Source organism: Denticeps clupeoides, chromosome 15, assembly GCF_900700375.1.
Source record: "Denticeps clupeoides chromosome 15, fDenClu1.1, whole genome shotgun sequence".
Classification (NCBI taxonomy): Eukaryota; Metazoa; Chordata; class Actinopteri; order Clupeiformes; family Denticipitidae; genus Denticeps; species Denticeps clupeoides.
This window is the reverse complement of record NC_041721.1, coordinates 17,156,543-17,170,241: the sequence shown is the minus strand read 5'-3', so window position 1 is coordinate 17,170,241 and position 13,699 is coordinate 17,156,543. Positions and strand designations below refer to the sequence as shown.

At 44.4% G+C, this 13,699-nt stretch overlaps 1 protein-coding gene across 8 annotated transcripts in view; it reads left to right on the top strand.

Moving 5' to 3' along the window:
- The window catches only part of nck2b (NCK adaptor protein 2b), a 52,262-nt gene extending 40,555 nt beyond the window's left edge, over positions 1-11,707 (top strand). For 6 of the 8 annotated variants that reach the window (XM_028954883.1, XM_028954888.1, XM_028954886.1 and 3 more), the window contains 3 exons: positions 7,499-8,268; positions 10,192-10,382; positions 10,737-11,707. In XM_028954883.1, the coding sequence (XP_028810716.1) occupies positions 7,499-8,268; positions 10,192-10,382; positions 10,737-10,779 (1,004 nt within the window). In that variant the 3' untranslated portion in view covers positions 10,780-11,707. Of the gene's footprint in view, positions 1-7,498; positions 8,269-10,191 lie in introns of all 8 variants that reach the window. The other 2 variants (XR_003742564.1, XM_028954890.1) reach the window with 2 other exon arrangements.
- Positions 11,708-13,699: the final 1,992 nt, after the last annotated feature.

Here is a 13,699-nt window from a genome sequence, read left to right as displayed (position 1 = left end):
CTAAAAAAAAAACGTCGTTTCCATGGAAACCAGAGATTGCCATCATCAGTCTTTGTATGGTGACTTTGTTTCTTAATCTTGCCGCGTGATTTGATACCGCATGTCATTGGACAATTAAGATTTTGGACTCGGAATGTCATTTAGTCAGCTGTCCACTGGAACTAATGGATGTTTGCAGTTTTAGGTTTCTTCTGTCAGTGGAACAGACCATTTATTCTGGTGTTGCAACTGGGTTTTGCCCCCTGCTACTTACCATCAAAGCTAGTGTCACGATGTGACATGTCTGACGTGGTGGTGCTGCCAACGGGGGTGGGCAAAATCTGGGAAAACCAGGAAAGAGGCAAGAAACCCAAGTCTTGCATTGAAGGCCGCCACGCTAAGACCACGCAATGCACAGAAACCACATATTCCGCACAATATGGCGTATTGGTTGAAAAACGGAAGGGTGGGACAAAGTTGAGCGCACACACCCGATGTTCGTAGGGCTTTCCTTTCAGCATGGTTTTACATATGGCTTGGCTCAGTGGGATCTACGGGTTACTCGCGCACAATTCCCAATTCAGAACGCGTTTATTATTCTAGTCCGAAAATCTTTGTGGCCAGACGGTTAGAAATTAAAAGATAAATAGGATGTTTTCTTGTAGATCTTGCCAAGACTGACATTAGGATTTTTGGGGTTAGCATGATATTATTATATAATTAATAACTGGTTACAACCAGGAGAAAGGTTAATACAATTATTTTTTAAAGTCTTGCCTTTACATCTAACCTGAGCTCCGTTCCTCGGTTTTTCAAAAATCTAAAATTCAAAAATTATTTGTGTATCTACATCCATAATGTGTGTTCTTTAGGTCATAAATGAAAGTGTATTGGTGTGGGTGAAGTTATGCCTACAGGGACGGGGAGATTACTTTTTTACAATCATCAGCAATACATGAAAAGTGAATCGAAAGGGAAAAGAATGTTATGTACCGTTTTCTGAAGCTCAAAATGTCGTTTAATCAGCAGTGGTCTTGTTTTTAACTGCTTTTAATCGGCCTGGTTGTCCACATAAATGACTGGGCAAAGGTTCACTGCAGGATTCCCTTCCAACGTGGGTGTCCCATTCCCCCTTCAGTCGCTGCGGTATTGATCTGAGCAGGGAATACTGCTGCTGCAGTCTGAATTACTTATGTCTGGCAGATTGTGCCCAGACTTGACAGTTTTTGTGCTTTTGACTTGTTTGTATATAGTTAAGTCTTTTTTTTTTGCTTGAGGTCATATCCCGCTTCTCCTGTGGGTGCCAGGTCTAGTTTTCCCTAACACAGCGCCATTAGTTTCATTTGCTCTCATGCATTTTTCATGGCCTCATCCAGGGCTGACCTACTTACCTCAAACTCGCACATTTATTTTTTATTTTCTTTTTTTATAAACCTGCCCCAGTAATGCAGGCCACCAGCAGATCAACTATCGTAAGGCCTTCTGGTTTGGAGGAGGCAGCAGTGTCACCAAACAGTCTGTCTGCAGTCTCTCTCTCTCACACACACACACACACACACACACACACACACACACACACACACACACACACACACACACACTATCATGTAATAGAAACTGCATAATACATGTGCTATAAAAGTGTTCATATTTGGAGATGATATCATAAGTTGACAGTTTACTAACTACAAGCACCAAGAAAGTTTGTAATGCGATCGCATGAATATCTTGCCGGGGTAGTCTGGGCTGCACTTGGCCACTTGGCACTTTGAAGTATAAACACTTGTGTGTTATCTTTTGGTCCCAAAACAGACGCATGGTTCTTGAAAAAAAAAAATGTTATTAATAAGCCCGTGTTCGGTGTGATAATTTTTCATTTGCTTAATTTTTTTTTAATAAAAATAAAAAAATGAAGAAGCAACCTTTATTTATACATTTCCAAATGTAATTTTCAGATTTTGGATTGTCAATTGAATGCAAAAGAACAAATGATGCACTTGTGGTCACCAAAAGCTGTTATTCTTGACTGAATTAAGTCGAATTTTTTTTTTTAGATCTACAAGGTGTGTTAAACTACTTGAGCAACCACAAGCTCCTGACTTTACTCTCCCTCCCTGCGAAATTTGACGCTGCTTTTAAAAAGTGTACTGCGGCGCAGCCATGGGCAAGCACTCCGAATAATGGTCTGCTTGTGTAGCCCCACCCCCCCTCGCCGCAGGGGTCAGGCTGGTACAGCCCCATGCAGGGATCAGCTGGCCGGACTTGCGAACACAATGCTGATCTCGGTTCCCTTTTTCGTTGTTTTGATTCGGAGATGGGCGGGGCTGGGAAGGGTCGGTTGAGGGGAAAGCCGATGCGGGCACTGTCGAGGAGGGACAGTAATTAGTGAAGTGTAATTTCATTGCATTTTATTTTTCTGCCAAGACTCGAGCCGCAGATTAATGGCAGGAATAATCGCCTCAGTGTTTATGGGCTGTTTTGCAAGGGACCATAAGTAAACCGCAAAGGGGGTGCAGCCATCGGGCCAATTAAAAATGAAAAACTTCGCCCTGCGAGGGCTGCGGGAAGGACGAGCGTGAACGATTGTGAGACTTTCGAACGGGCCGCTCTGGACAGAAGGAGATTCCTCCGCCGCATTGCCACAGCTAGTTCGCCGCTAACTCCGCCCCCGCCGCTTCGGTATTAATTAATCCATGTACGTTAATAGATTATTAGATGCTGAGCTATCTGTTTGCCGCTGGCCTAATGATGTGTGCTTAATGAACGAGCTTGTGATTCCTCTTCCCTCTTCCCCGTAAACGCCGATGGTGACACAAGGACGTGAGTCATTATGCGACCCCTGACCCAGTGACCTCGTTTTTTTTTTTTTTTTTTTTTTAATTAGTGGCACTTCTGATACAGGGTAACAAAACAAGCAGCGACGCTCCAGTTTGATTCATGGTGCACGCGACTTTCCCCTTATTCACCTGGGTTGTGGCGATATTCGCGACCTGCTCCACGTCTGATGTCGTAAGTATATAGAGTGTAAATCTTTACGTTATTGTTAAACAGACTGCATGCAGACTTCACTTTCGGAGGTTTTGCCTCTCTGGCCTGTCGAATCTGACAGCTCCGCTCCCACGCACGTCCAAAACCGCACTCTTCTGGCGCGTTTTATTCCTCGCGATGTCGCGGTAACACGGCACGGTTGAATTAAACCAACGTATAATAACTGCTGTAATCAACCTCTACACCATCTTGGCTTGGGAGTCAGTGCGCACACCTTAGAAACCAATGGGATTTCAGAACGCAGCGCCACGCTTGCCATGTTCGGCCTTCAACCGGCTTATTGGCGGAGAGAAGCGAATCTGCGTAAATAAGGCCATGTGATATGAAAGAGATGGAGGCGTACGACTTGGTTCTAATGAAAAACTTTAAACTTTGTGAAAATACATATATACACATATTGGTGTCATTTATGCAATAAAGGGCCAAGTTTAGCATTTAGACAGTGACTTCGAGGACATTTATGGGCCAAGTATGTGACACATGAAAGGAGTTTGATTCCCAACAGTATAAAACAGTATATACAATATAGTTTAAATCTGGTTCTTGGTGAAATGACGCTTAGTTATAGGTGCTGTGTGTTTGGCCGTATTTGAAGAATCAAATGAGTTTATTGCTAAGAGTGTGGACGAATCGCAACACGACAGGAAAAAACTCCGCTCCTCTTTAAAGCTGTTTTGTGTTCAGCACAATAAGAGAAGCAGTGAAAAAACCTCCATGGAGAGACTCATTTTTAGAAAACAAGTTCCCAGAAAGCAGATAACATTGTGTGCGATATTAATCTTCAGATTTTTTCGCTCGCTGGGTGCTGTTCAGTACAGACCTCCTGTGCATGCTGAAATCAAATTTTACGGGATTGCTCAGAAAAAAACTTACAAAAAAAGGAAAATCAAACCTTTAAAAAGTCAGGGAGCTTGGAATGGGCCCTGTGTGTCCGTTTTATAATTCCTCTCCCACTTAAAGAGGAGTGTGCAATTGAGAAGGAAGCACAGTTTATGGCTCTGTTGCCAGAATGAAATACGACCCCGTTATTTCATGGATACAAGTTACCGGGCCTTCCCTACTTCCTGCTTCAGGGCTGAACCACGGTCCAATTAGAAAGCAGATACCAGAAACCAGTTTTATTGTGACACTTGGAATCATTAGGGATAGAGTAGCATTATTAGTTTGCTACTACAGGGTGTGCCTGAAAGTGTGTGTGTGTGTGTGTGTGTGTTTGCATGCTTGTTCTGTCCCCCACCCCACATCCAAAGATAACATAACAGCACACCAACCAGCCTGACAACCTCAACAGTCAATCTGTTCTCACTAAGTTCACTGGGATCACATGGACACAAACATGCATTGGAGGGGGAAGAGTGGGAGAGAGACGGGGTAAGAAACCCTCTTACCTCAGCAGATTCAGGGGACCCACGCTGCCTCCACTATGACCCCACGGAGACTCGTCCCCCAAAAACACACCCTCTCTCTGGAAAATGAAATCGTGTTATATTACTGTACTGTATATATGACATTTTTTTCCTATAGTACATCTGTACATTTAGACAAAAAAGGGAGTATCAGCAAATGGTTTTGCCAGCCAGCCGTGTTGCCGTATCTATCTATCTATCTATCTATCTATCTATCTATCTATCTATCTATCTATCTATCTATCTATCTATCTATCTATCTATCTATCTAAATTCCATTTATGGTGCCTATGATCTTTCGTACTTCACCCCATCCCCACCATCACCCCGTGTTCCCCTATTTAAAGAAACAAGAAGAAAAAAACACCTTTAAAGTTTGGGGATGTAGGCCACTGTCTTTATGCCGCGACAGTAGCTTTCTGCATCCTCGATCACCTCCAAAGTTTCCTGCGGTATTCACATGAAAGACGTGCTGATTGGCTGTCAGCGGGCAGGTACGGCTCTGTCACCGCGGCCCCGTAAATCTCTCTTTCTTCCTCTCAGGTCCCCCACTTCCGCCTGCGTCCTACATACCGACGCGTGGTTAAAACCTCAAAGTCTGTCAAGCCGCAGTTCTCTTTTTTCTCCTGAAGAAATCCTATAAATAGAGAAACAGCGGCGCTGCCCCCCCGTCATCTGCTCTTCACGTCCCGGGTGGCTCATGAAGGCGGAATGGGGGGGGGTTCGTGACAGGAGCTAAGTGCTGGAATTTGCCGAAATCCTGTGATTCCGCAGGGCCTGTGATACCTCGACAGGTCACTGCCTCCCTAAAATCAATGGCTGGCCTTCTTTAATGCAGCGATAAACCTTTTTTTTTATTTTTGTCCTCCTCATCTTCTAATTTAACCTGTCAAATAAATAATATCAAAACGAATCACTAACGGACATGAAGACTTCACTTGACTGAATTACGGTGTGCAGACAACAAAAAATAATTCATGATTACATAAAAGCATTCCTATACCTGCTTTTAACTGAACCTCAACACCACCCAGCACTTAACGCTTAATAACATTTATTAAGGTGCTGCACCAGACGGGATTCAGGCCGAGACATTCCATTAAACGGGCTCGTTGATTGGGCGTCGGCTTGGTTTGCAGGCCTGAGACGTTGTGACAGTTTGGACTGCATGTGTCCAAACACCCATGTGAGACCGGGTGCACACGCAGGTTAATAATTCATGAGTCGGCGTGGCAGCGGGCCAGGATGTGGCCTGAAAGGCACGTTCCCTCACGGACCTTCGGACTAAAGGGTACAAAGTGTTAAGGCAGGATTGTTTGCTGCCCGACCGGAGTGATAAAGAGTCTGAGGGACCAGTGTCGGTAGCAGCAGATCAGGTCTTCGTGTCCCCCACTGTGTTTGGTCAGTGTGGTGGTCTGTAGCTCTGGACCTGATTTCCCACAGGAGACTCACGCAGCCCACTGCAGGGCTCACACACACGCCACTCACTCACAAACCCACACCTACAGACAATTTAGAAAGAAATGCAGAATGCAGAAAGAAAAGCAGAGAACCCGGAGGAGACCAATACAGGGAGAACATGCAAACTACACGCTGATACAACTAACAACCTTTTTATTTATTTTTTTAGCATAAATGTTAATATGTTTGGATCTATCACCGAGACGGACAGGAACATACGACGCGGTGGATAATGATGGCGCACCGGATCTCAGATAAATGTAGCGGAGCCCTGATCGCCCGTATATTGTTTCTTAGCAGGACAGCCAGCGGGACACCTGTGGTCTAGTCACCAACGACAGACACCAAAGCCATTCTTACCCTTCCTGCTGTTTTACGCATCATCTGATCGTCCGATTATGAACAAAAAAAAAACTGTCTTGTGTCTAACTGCACGCCCCCATTACACAATTTATGTTAAAAGGCATAAATATATTTTATTACTGTGCTATAAATCTTTTGATCAAATTGAAATCAGTGGAGGCTTGTGTGAATTCACAGATGTCTCTCCAATACCAAAGCTGTTTTACAGAGAACAGCTCATTCGAAAATAATAACCTCACATGCATGTAAAGGGGGTAATATTTCAGTCAGTATTGGCAAAATTGAAATTCAGTACAGGCATAAGTTTGGACACACCTTCTCACTCAATGTGTTTTCTTTATTTTCATGACCATTTACATGGTAGATTCTCACTGAAGGCATCAAAACTATGAATGAACACATGTGGAGTTATGTACTTAACAAAAAAAGGCGAAATAACTAAAAACATGTTTTATATTCTAGTTTCTTTGCTCTGATTACTGCTTTGAACACTCTTGGCATTCTCTCGATGAGCTTCAAGAGGTCATCACCTGAAATGCTTTTCCAACAGGAGTTCCCAGAGGTGTTTAGCACTTGTTGGTCCAGCTCACCCCAAACCATCTGGATTGGGTTCAGGTCCGGTGACTGTGGAGGCCAGGTCTCCACCTTTTGTTAAGTACATAACTCCACATGTGCTCATTCATATTTTTGATTGGAATTTGTGGCATTGTGGCATTTAGCATCACTGCTTAAAGCATTGCAATCATATCATACCTTGTATGTGACAAATCAAATTTGAAACATGGCCTTGAATGAAAGTTTCTCAACCGCTCCTGAAGATGTTTGTCATCAAATCAAGCCACCATCTTTCACGGTCCATCTGTCCATTTCTGATGCTCGCATGCCTTTTGTAGGTGATGAGCAGGGCTCACACCCCAGCACCCGGCATGCTGCAATACGTCTTTTGTGTGACAGGACGAGATGGACCGCATACCAGGGACACACCACAAGACCTGCCATCTTGGAGATGCCTGTAGCGTAGCATCACAACATTTGGTCACTTTGAGCCTGACGCTCAAGGAACCTTCTCTTTCCTGCTGCTCTTGTGACTATTGTAATGGCAGTCACTTCACCCATGCGTTGTTTGAATGGTACAGCTAATCAGGAAATTTAAGGGAAGGTCGTGACCCAAGTTGGCGGGAACTATTTTGCCATCTTTCAGTCCCTCATTCTGTCAATTCTCCTTTTTTTTTTTTACTCAGGCCTTGGGAAGACGAAGCGAAAGACAAGTACGCGCGATGCCTCCCCCACGCCAAGCACCGATGCCGAGTACCCATCTAACGGCGGCGGGGGGAGCGGAGGGGCGGAGCGCATCTACGATCTGGACGTCCCAGCCCTCGTAAAGTTCGCCTACGCTGCTGACCGCGAGGACGAGCTGACGCTGGTGAAGGGCACCCGCGTGGTCGTCATGGAGAAGTGCAGCGATGGCTGGTGGCGGGGCAGCTACGCCGGCCAGGTCGGCTGGTTCCCGTCCAACTACGTTCAGGAGGAGGGTGGGGAGGAGGCGGCTGGCGAGCACCAACTGGCCGGAAAGTACCCGGGCACACAGCGACTACCGAGGGGTATGGGTCTCAGCAACGGGAGCCGGGGGCCCACAGTCCTCCACACGGTGCAGACGCTCTACCCGTTCAGCTCGGTGACGGACGAGGAGCTGAACTTTGAGAAGGGCGAGACCATGGAGGTGCTGGAGAAGCCAGAGAATGATCCGGAGTGGTGGAAATGCAAAAACAGCCGGGGACAAGTGGGCCTGGTGCCAAAGAACTACGTGGTGGTCCTGAGCGACGGGCCGGCGCCTGGTGGCCCTTCTCACCACACCCAGCATATCGGTGAGACCTACACGGGACCCTCGCGCACGGGGAAGTTCGCCGGGAAGGACTGGTACTACGGCAACATCACACGGCACCAGGCCGAGTGTGCCCTCAACGAGAGGGGTGTAGGGGGAGACTTCCTGGTTCGAGACAGCGAGTCTTCGGTGAGTCTTTTAAACTCTGCTAAAACAGCCAAAACTTTTACCAAACCGCTTCACCCGATCCTGTTTTCATGCTCTAGTGTGCTTGTTCTCACACCCGTTGGTATAACAGGGATGGAGGCTGTGTGTTTTCACATTTGGGGTCTGTCACATTTTGGGCTCTGTCCTTGGCCGCCTTCTATTCTCAATATACACTCGCTCACTTGGTCACATCATCCAATCACATGGCTTCTCCTATCACTCTTATGCTCTATCTGTCATTCCCACCAGAAGATGCTACTATAGCAACAAAAATTTCGGCCTGCCTCTCAGACATATCGGCATGGATGTCTGAGCGACACCTCCAACTCAACCTATCCAAAACCGAGATTCTGATCTTTCCGGGCAACAATTCTCCTCAGCAAAACCTTTCAATTCAAATTGGCTCGCTATTGTTAACACCCACGGCATCTGCAAAAAGCCTTGGAGTTTGGATAGATGACAAACTGAGTTTGAACCATCACGTTGCTGCGATCTCCAGATCCTGCAGGTTCACTCTCTACAACATTCGCAACATTCGGCCTTTTCTCTCACAACAGGCTACGCAGCTCCTCGTCCAGGCAATGGTCATCTCCAAACTCGACTACTGTAACTCTCTCCTGGCTGGAGCCTCTGCAGTCACCATAAAACCACTCCAGATGATCCAAAATATGGCAGCCCGTCTCATTTTCAATCAGCCAAAATACACCCATGTTACACCTCTTCTTACCTCCCTCCACTGGCTCCCGGTAGCTGCTCGCATTGAGTTCAAATCCTTGATGCTGCCTACAGGGCTGTAAATGGAACTGCACCCCCCCATATCAATACAATACTACCTAGCTACACTCCTGCACGCCCTCTCAGATCTGCAAATGAAAGGAGACTAAAAATTCCTTCTTCACGGGGTCTCCGATTCCAATCAACTCTGTTCTCCGTTGTTGTCCCTGGCTGGTGGATTCCTCCACATGACTAGCCGAGACTATCAATACTTTTAAGAAGCAGGTGAAAACCCTCTTGTTCAAAAAATATTACAGACAAATCTAACACTTACACATGCACATGCGTACACATTGCACAAACAATACAAAAATGTATAAATACATTATAATTTTTCTTCGTCTAGCACCTAACTATCTCTGAGCATGCTCTTCACTGACAAGTTTGAGCCTTATCAGGGCTCTTAGTTTGTAAACTCAATATTCTATAGAAATCGAACGAGTATTGCTGGTGTCTTCCTCTTGTAAGTCACTTTGGATAAAAGCGTCTGCTAAATAAAGTAAAGTAAAGTAAAGTAAAGTAAAGTAAAGTAAAGTAGTTGAATGGATGTACTGCTGATGGCTGAAAGTGTGTGTGGATATTATTGTGGATGCATGGCTCCCTCTGCTGGCAGTTTTTTACTTTAGGATGTGTGACATTTTTTGCCGTCTAAGCCGTAAACATTAAAGTGAAAGTGAAGTGATTGTCATTGTGAAACACTGCAGCACAGCACCCGGGGAGCAGCGTGTGGGGACGGTGCTTTGCTCAGTGGCACCCTGGCGGTTCAGGGATTCAAACCGGCAACCTTCTGATTACGGGGCCACTTCCTTACCCAACCATTGCCCCAAAAAGCAGCTTTGGGCTGCGAGCAGGATTTGAACCTCCACGGGGAAACTTCATTGGATTTCGGGTCCAACAACTTAACCAATCAGCCATCCGGTTAAAGAGCACATAAAATGGTGCACAATAACAACAGTTATAATAGCTATAATTATTTTAATTAATCATAAATACGAATATGAGTGTAGTAAATGTGTTATAGTTCTGTGTTCATATTGTAAGAAGTGTAACCATTACCCTATAATAAATATGCTAATAGTGATAATATTGAAAATCTGTACCTCCCTCCTAATGTCCCTGTCTTTTCCACAGCCGAGCGACTTCTCCGTGTCTCTGAAGGCAGCGGGCAAGAACAAGCACTTTAAGGTGCAGCTGTCTGAAGGGGTGTACTGCATCGGCCAGCGGCGCTTCAGCACCATGGACGAGCTGGTGGAGCACTACAAGAAGGCGCCCATCTTCACCAGCGAACAAGGAGACAAACTCTACCTGGTCAAGCCTCTGCAGTGAGGGATTTCCTGCCGACCTCCGTCCGAACCTTAACCCGACAGCAAGCCTTAGTGCCAGACCCTACACTATGACTACACCGTCGCTCTGTCACTCCGTTTTAATTAAAAGCTACCTTCGCTTCCTTTTTTCTGTTACTACTTTTATTCTTTTTTTACATAAAAAAACAGCCATGGTAACAAATGGAGTCTAGTCACTTGAACTCAAAAACCAAATTTGAGAATTTTGATGGTACGACTGACTGTCTTTTATTTTTGCTGTTTTTTTATTTGTATGTTTTAACTTATTCATCCATTTACCTCTCTTGCATTCACTTTTCTTACGTTTAATTTCTTGTTCCCGATGTTTTTCAGTAGAAGACGTGTACGAAAAGACGAAAAAAAAGGCCTTCACTAAGTGACTGTTCTAAGCCCTCACTCATTGCCTTGGCTGATAGTTCCACCCCTCTCTGGTTCTTCTTGCCTGTGGTATCATTTCTGGGAACATTAACATTCTGCAGCACAGCAACAAAAGCAGAAACAAAAAGCTTTGTCCTTCCAAGACTATTTCCACTCAGGCTTTAGCCAAATGTCTGTATCAAGAGGTTCCAAGCAAGGAACCTCAAAAACCTGTCTTCATCACGCAAAATCCGGACAACCTGGAAGTGACGGGGAAACAGCTGGGGGCTCAAACTGGAGTACTTGGGGACGTTTGCAGTTCTGAGCTCCTTTTACTAACTGTGTATGGAGAGGCTGTGTGCATTTAAGAGGCCTCAGGTACCCATCATTGTCCAGTTTCTTATAATTCTTCTCTGGAGAGGAAACGAGAAGAAAATGCCCTCTGGTGGTGAAGTGTGGAGATTACAAGGGAAACCTGTTTATTGTTTGAGGTGAATGTTTTGTGGATGTATAACCAAATGTGCCACCCACATAGTTACTCATATGTACGACTCCCACTGCCCCACCCCAGCCACGCCCAAGCCCTGCCCACGTTTCAGACTCACCACTGTTATTGAAATCAGTTATACTGTTAATGTAGTTATCTGTGAACACTGATTTAAGATTAATAAGGAAATATATACACTTCTGTTGGTTATATCTGTTGAACAATAAGTCTGTTTCATTTTGTTTTTGACTTATTTTTTTCATGTCAAAGTTCAATGAGCATTGTTATTGTTATTTAAATTCTGGTTTCATCTGTATGTTTATTTAAAAATAATAATAATAAACAAAGAAAGAATATGGTGCATATATGAATATAGATGAAACAGTAAAGGTACTGTATTATGACAGTGTGGTGAGATCTGAGATACTTTTGTTCAATTAAAAGGTCTTTTGCAAAATAATTAAATGTTTTTTTATTAATGCGTGAATGCCTTATCTCTGCAACATCTATTCTTAAGCTATGCTGACACCAGGCTGATGAACCCCCTGAAAAAGTTTATAAAAGAGCGATCATGACTATTTTTATTTGGAATCATTTCAATTACTTTTTATTTTTACTGGAACAGTTCAGCTCACTTTTGACCTCTGGATCATCGTTGATTACCAGTGATCCCCAGTAGGTGGCAGCGTTGTTACACATGTTGCGTAATATTTGTGGATGTTGAAGTACACAAATCATTTAGTTCACAAATAAAGTAAAAGTAGCAATACTCTCTTTAAACTACACTTCATATGTATTCAAGTGTGATTTACGAGGTTCAAATATGCCCAATTATTTTCTGTAACAACCTTTGTTTTATGTGAGAATGATGTCATTACTTTCTAAATAGAGTCATTTTCTATTAAAAATGCACAAAAAATGAAGTATTCCCATGAGACTGTAGCTATGAAATATCAGCGTTTGAGAGCAGGCGAGGATTTACATGCATCTTAGTTACATGTTTAATGGAAACTTGGATGAAATATAGGTTCACATTCATTGTAAGTGGAACGGAACATTTCATTTGCATAATACAGTAATAAAGTAAGACAAGGCTTTTAAAATGTAGTTGGGTTAAAACAAACATTCTCCCCAAATATACTCTAGTAAAGAGCTACACTACCAGTCAAAAGATTGGACGCCCCTACTCTGTCTGTGGTGGTTATGGAGACTAAGATGGAGCCATTTTGAAGAATCCAATGCGAGAAACATATTTAGTAGAGAAACATATTCAGGAGAAAGTGAAGTATGTAAAGTGAAGTGATTGTCACATGTGATACACAGCAGCACAGCACACGGTGCACACAGTGAAATTTGTCATCTGTATTTAACCCATCACCCTGAGTGAGCAGTGGGCAGCCATGACAGGCACCCGGGGAGCAGTGTGTGGGGACGGTGCTTTGCTCAGTGGCACCTCAGTGGCACCTTGGCGGACCGGGATTCGAACCAACAACCTTCTGATTACGGGGCCGCTTCCTTTACCACTAGGCCACCACTGCCCACTGTTTGATTTATCTCAGAGTCGCCTTCTTTTTAGCTTCATGGCACCTTTGTTCACTATTGTCGTCATCTAAAGCCGCTTTATAAGATGCTCATTAACATGAGTGAATGATAAGAAGGTTCAGCATGAACCTTCAGGACGTAAGGTGGTGGAGAGAAGATACGAGTGTGAAATGCTCCCTTCACCGCAAAAGCTCCCCGCTTTGGAGACATGCAAATGTTATTTTTTTTGGGTGGGGGTTCTTTTTTCTTTATAATTAAATGTATTAGTTGTAAAAAAAATACTTTCTTTTGCTACTGTCCACTGCTGGTTTTTGTATGTTATGAATTGTTCCAGCCATTTCAGTAAATCCCCTCCCGTTTTCCAGCGCTTCTACTGCTGCTTCTAATGATTTCATGTTCTCCAGCAGTCCTAGGATAATATTTGACATCTTACAAACTGTTGATTCAGACAGGAACTGCATATCGCTCATTTTGCAATTGTCCTAGTAACAAAAGCGCTAACGAGTTTTGGCCTCGAGGCGCCTTGAGGAAGCCAAGAAAATCTTGGCCTGGAACAGACTCCGTGGAAGGCAGAAAATCACACAAATCAAGAGGGCTGGATTCCTCACATACTGACATCCGCACCGTCTGCGTTATAAATCGACGTCCGGCGCAGCTCAGATCTCGCACGTCACTCGGCTGTTCTCCCATGCGGCTGCAGAGTATGAAGCAGCGCATTAAATGTTCTTTTTCTTTTAACGTGGCAGCGAAGGCATCAGTTTAAAGTTTGGAATGTTCCATCTGGTCCGCCCTTTTTCGCACAAAAACCCCTTTCAGGGATGCGGCCGGCCTGCCGAAGGTGTGACAAGTCGAGGCCGGGTATGAAAGAAGCGGGATTGGCCCAGATGGGACTCGCACATGCAAAGGGTGT